The 6000-nt window shown below is 36.4% G+C and overlaps 1 protein-coding gene across 1 annotated transcript in view; it reads left to right on the top strand.

Moving 5' to 3' along the window:
* MORC1 (MORC family CW-type zinc finger 1) overlaps nucleotides 1-3704 on the top strand; it is a 168890-nt gene extending 165186 nt beyond the window's left edge. The window contains 3 exon segments of the mRNA XM_074405314.1: nucleotides 2875-3003; nucleotides 3006-3044; nucleotides 3687-3704. Coding sequence (XP_074261415.1) covers nucleotides 2875-3003; nucleotides 3006-3044; nucleotides 3687-3704 — 186 coding nt within the window.
* Nucleotides 3705-6000: the final 2296 nt, after the last annotated feature.

Consider the following 6000-nt stretch of genomic DNA (forward strand, 5'->3'; position numbering starts at 1 on the left):
TTGTTGCTATGAGAGTGGAATCTCTGTGGAGCTTCTTTTGGTTCTTGTGGCCGAGAAGGGTGCCAAATGTTTTCATGTGTTAAAGGTCTGGTGTGGAGCCTGGCACATGGTAGTGTTTCACTGACAATGATTGTTTCACTAACAAGAAAACTAGATAAAGACCAAAGAAAATCTGTATCAATAGAAATTAAAGATTACTTCCTGACTATTAAACAAGTTATGAAATAATTGGCTTTCATAATAGCAAATCCGTTTTGGCTAAGAAAAACTGAAAGAATAATCATTTACTACCTCTTCTCTTCAGACCTCTAGGTTCTTAGAGAGTACCCAGAGTAACTATACTAATTTAATTTGCTGTATTCACAAAGTTTGGTAGACAGGTGAAGGGCTTCAGTTAGCAGAGTATGAAACTCTTTTGCCTAGTCTCAGTGAAAAGGTACTCAAAAGGCTCCTACCCAAATGTATTACTCTCATCCCCCCACATGAAATTTCTGTGGAGCATGGAAATAATGTAGCATCCTGGAAGAAGCACGGAAATAATATAGCATCCTAGAAGAAATTTAGCCCCCCAGGCAGAGGATAATCACCAAAAGATCAGATTATGTCTAACAGGATGAGAAGTGCTTATGTCAGGGTCACAGGGCATTCTTCAGGGTCATCGAATATTTGGAAGTCAAGGTAAGTATCATCGTTATAATTCATCTGCAGGAACAGTGTCCCAGTCACAAAGCTGGAACTCACTACAATTCTGCCTTGTGAGAGCAAATCTCGGGTAGAGGGAGTAAAGCTGAAGCACATTTTGTGAAACCAGAGAAGAGACGCAGAGGCGAGGCTAATGGTGCTAGATACTTAGTGCTGGGATTGTTTCTGAAAGGTCCTTCCTAAAAATCCTCTTATCAGCTCAGTTGGAGAGTTAGTTGATCCCATAGTTGGGCCCAAGGAATGAGATTTAGATCAGTCAGCAAAGAGGGAACATTCAAGGGGACCTCAAAAAGTTTGTGGAAAATGAGATTAAAAGCTAAAAGTAAAAATGTAAACTTTATTTCTCAACATAGTCTCCATCAAGGTCGAGATACTTATGTAAACAATGACACCAGCCTTTTAGATCTGTCTTGGGAATTAAGCCATGTCAATGCAGTCTTTTTTACATTATTAAGGAAAACTGGATGCCCTTTACAGATTTTTTTTTTTTTTTTAAGATTTTTAAAAAGAAGTCAGAAGGAGTCAGATCAGGACTATCAAGTGTATGCCTAATGATTTCCCATCAAAATTCTCACAAAATTGCCCTTCTTTGATGAGAGGAATAAGCAGGAACATATGTCCTGGTAGAAGAGGACTTTCTGGTGAAGTTTTCCCAGGTGTTTTTCTATGAAAACTTTGGCTAACTTTCTTAAAACACCATTATAATAAGCTGATGTTATTGTTCTTTGGCCCTCAAGAAAGTCAAGCAAAATACCCCAAGTGTGAAACTGTTGTCGTGACCTTTGCTCTTGACCCATCTACTGATGCTTTGACTGGACCACTTCCACTTCTCAGTAGCCATTGCTTTGTTTTCAGGGTCATACTTGCAAAGCCATGTTTCATCTCCTGCTACAGTTTTTTGAAGAAATGCTTCAGGATCATGATCCCACTTGTCCAAAATTTCCATTGAAAGCTTTGCTCTTGTCTGCAGCTGATCTAGGCGCAATGGTTTTGGCACCCATTGAGTGGAAAATTTGCTCAAATTTAATTTTTCAGACAGATTTGTGTTAGCTGAGCCGCTTGAGATATTTGTGGTGTTGGCACTTGTTTCTGCTATTAATTATCCATCTCTCCAGTTAGAGCATGAACAAGGTTAACTCTTTCATTGCAAAGTGATGTGGGCAGTCTCACACTGCCAGCTTCATCTTCAACGTCATCTCATCTGATCTGAAACAAGTTATTCATTTGTAAACTGCTGATTTCTCTCTTTTTAAAAAATTATTTGCCATAGTCCTATAGGCCCCTCAGTCTAATCTCATTCTTCTCTGTTATAGGCTCTTTTGGGGGTATTGTCCCCATAAACCTTTCATAAAGCGTGTATGATTTTAACATTCTTCCACCTAAGCTTCACCATAAATTTTACGTCTGTTCTTGCTTTAATTTCAGCAGAATTCATGTTACTCTGATAGGGGCTCCTTTCAAACTGTTATCTTATTTTTTTAGTGCATCAAACTAGATCCTGGTCAAATATGTCATAACAAATTATTTTTGTTCAAAAAAAATTGAAATCCATGCCCACATAGTTTTTTCATAATATGCATTTTCCGTGAACATCTTAGAGACCTCCTCCTACGTCTAAATGTTCCATGGATCAAGAAGCCCAGAAAAGGAGACCATGAAATGGCCTCAGTAGGGAGCTGAGTGAAAGAGAGAAGGGAAGGGTAAAGAGAAGGGGACAGACCAGGTTAGGAAGCCGAGAGCTGAGGGAAAAGATGCTGCAATGGAAATAGAAGAAACAGAGAAGACAGAATTTGCCTGCTTGTCTGTTTTTGTCTACAAGACCAAAGATTCATAAATTTTAAAAATAGGAGGTGACAACCTGTAACAGAGAAGGATCAGATTAGACTGAGGGGCCTTTAGGAATATAGCAAGTAGTTTTTTTAAAAAGAGAGAAAAAATAGTTGTGCTAGCTTCCACTAAAGAATAAAAAAATGAACCAAGTTTCTAACCACTCATTAGCATAAAATGACATTAAGTGAGAAAACATTTTGAAAGGTTAAAAGCATGATTCAAATATAAGGTGGCTTTTGTTGCAGCATGAGTCACAGCGGAGACTGTTAGGAGGCTGCCCAAATTACAGCAGGAAGTTCTTCAGCTTCTTTCCCTGGTGTGACTGTTGCTTCTCCTTTCCAGGGTGGTCCAGAAGGTGACCTGGAGCAGATTGACACCTATTTAGAAGCTTTGCTTAAAGAAGATAATCTCCTCTTCCAGAACAATTAAAATAAAGTGACCATAGATACAAGAAATAGGCTCTTGTTAGAAAAAAAAACGAAAAGACTCCTGAAAATTTAGAGTCAGAGAAGGTATTCCCTTTCAAAAAATGCTAGTAAGAAAACTGGAAGATTCTTTAAAAATTTTTCCTTTTTGTTGTTGTTACTGTAATTGTTCTGTTTAACAATAAGAATTAAGAAATAATTGTTTTTTTAAATGAGAAAATTGTATACTCTAGAAATAGAGACCAATTTACAATTTATTATATTCCCTAATCCTGTTATCTAAGTCTTTCTTTTCTTTCAGAAATATTAATCATTTCTAGAGTTCTCTAATTTTCATGTGAGCTACTAAATGAAAATGTCACTCAAGGTTAAATTTTGTTATTCCTTAAAAAGATTGTTATTGTAATTTTGTTACTCCTTAAAAAATTTAAAAGCAGATGTTTTCAAAATCAGTATGCAAAGGACTACAGAATCACCTCCTCTTGAAGATATTGAAAAAGAAAGACATTATGCTCTTTCTCCACTATAGCCAATACTCAGCAAAGCAGAAAATATAAATCCTCCTACAAGTTTGAGATATGGTTTATATGATAATTTTATTAGTCATAAAGAATAAATCTCCTAAGCATAATATATATACGTATTGCATATATGTAAAAATTGTTACATTTACAGATGCGTAAAGAAGTATGTTTTTATACTCTTCATAAGTGTTTTTTTTTTGTTTAGAAATGTCTGAAACTTTAGACAAAAACAATAAAACATTTAATATTCATTGGTGAAATTGTATAATTTTAATATACGTGTATACATATAGCAAAAGTCTGGAACATGGGAAATGGAATACGGTAAACTCGTTATCCCATTTTTGTCTTTGGCCACTTAAATACTCTTCTCAAGAGGCATGCTTTTACCAGTTACTTGTAAATCCATCCCCAAACAATCAATATCTGTAAAACCATATATACCATGATACAGCTATAGATATGGATGTAATCACATCCAAAAGATGCTGTTGCTTTTTTCCACTCAGTATACCTTCAAGATCATTACATATTAAGACCAGTATGTGCAATAATACATATGTATTGAGAGATAATGAGATAACCTCTCATTATCTTCAGCTGCTCATTATTTCATTCTGTGGAAACACTAAATCTATTTAACCATTTCCTTTTCTGTGCGTATTTGTTGTTCTTTTGGGTTTACATGTGCACAATGGTGAATTTCCTTATAAATTTGCTCATTTCACACATACTCAATTATGTCTGTCAATGTCTCAGCAAATGAATTGCTGGATCAAAGAGTATATACATTTTATTATGACTAGATATTGCCTAATAGCACTTTGAAAAAATTGTATTAATCTACACTGTTACAGCAGTGTATGAGTTCCTCCACCTACCTGGTGGATTACCAGACTTTCGTATCTTGCTCATCAAATAGGTGAAAAGTGGTATATCCTTGTAGTTTTCACATACATTTCTTGTCTTTTGAGTGTGATTGAGCATCTTTTCATATGTTTAAAAGTCATTCAGATTTTTAAATTTGGACTTTGTCAATTTTTCTACTTGGTGGTGGGTGTTTTTCTTACTGATTTTTAAGAACTGTCTCCATATTATGGATATTATCTTTTTTATATGATATGTATTATAGATATTTTCTAACAAACTTTCTATTTTTGTTTTTATGGTGTTTTGAATCATCTGGGATTTTAAAAAAAGATTTTGATTTAATTTCCTTTTGTTTATGGCTTCTATGGTCATATTTAGAAAGGACTCTTAGCCGGGCGCGGTGGCTCAAGCCTGTAATCCCAGCACTTTGGGAGGCTGAGGCGGGTGGATCACGAGGTCAAAAGATCGAGACCATCCTGGTCAACATGGTGAAACCCCGTCTCTACTAAAAATACAAAAAAAATTAGCTGGGCATGGTGGCACGTGCCTGTAATCCCAGCTACTCAGGAGGTTGAGGCAGGAGAATTGCCTGAAACTGGGAGGCGGAGGTTGCGGTGAGCCGAGATCGCGCCATTGCACTCCAGCCTGGGTAACAAGAGCGAAACTCCGTCTCAAAAAAAAAAAAAAAAAAAAAGAAAGGACTCTTAATGCCAAGATTATTAAACAATTTTGCTTTCTTTTCTTATAGTGATTTATATGGTTAAACGTATGATTTATCGGAAATTTATTTTGGAGTGCAAGTAAGTTAGAAATCCTTTGTATGTATGTATGTGTGTGTATGCATGTCCACATAGCCATAGCTTTTTCCCAGAATTATTAATTGATCATCAGTTATTTCCCTTCTGCCTTACCATACCACCTTTACTGCATATTACATTCTTATTTGTAATTGAGCCTAGTTATAAAAATTCTGTTTTTCATTGAGTGCTTCATCTTTTCTCATGCCAGATTCATATTGTTTCGGTAGCCCTACTTAATACTTTTATTTTTCAAAATTTTCCTGTGTACTTTTTATGCTTGTTTCTCAGAATTGCATTGTATAGCCACCACTGTCTCTCAAATTCTATTTATTTTTTTTTAGGTAAGGGTTTGTGGTGATAATACAGATTAACATAGAGAGAACTGACATGTTTTTTAATATTAAGTCTTTCTACCCAAGACCAAGATACGCCTTTGTATATTCCTAAGTCCTCTTTGAAACCCTATAGTACCATCTTAAAATTTTCTTCAAATTCATCTTGTGTGGCCGGGCGCGGTGGCTCAAGCCTGTAATCCCAGCACTTTGGGAGGCCGAGGCGGGTGGATCATGAGGTTGAGAGATCGAGACCATCCTGGTCAACATGGTGAAACCCCGTCTCTACTAAAAATACAAAAAATTAGCTGGGCGTGGTGGCGCGTGCCTGTAATCCCAGCTACTCAGGAGGCTGAGGCAGGAGAATTGCCTGAACCCAGGAGGCGGAGGTTGTGGTGAGCCGAGATCGCGCCATTGCACTCCAGCCTTGGTAACGAGCAAAACTCTGTCTCAAAAAAAAAAAAAAAAAAAAATTCATCTTGCACATTGCTAGTTATATTTATTGCAGTTAGATTAA

The sequence above is a fragment of the Saimiri boliviensis genome, chromosome 8 (assembly GCF_048565385.1).
Source record: "Saimiri boliviensis isolate mSaiBol1 chromosome 8, mSaiBol1.pri, whole genome shotgun sequence".
In the NCBI taxonomy this organism is placed as follows: Eukaryota; Metazoa; Chordata; class Mammalia; order Primates; family Cebidae; genus Saimiri; species Saimiri boliviensis.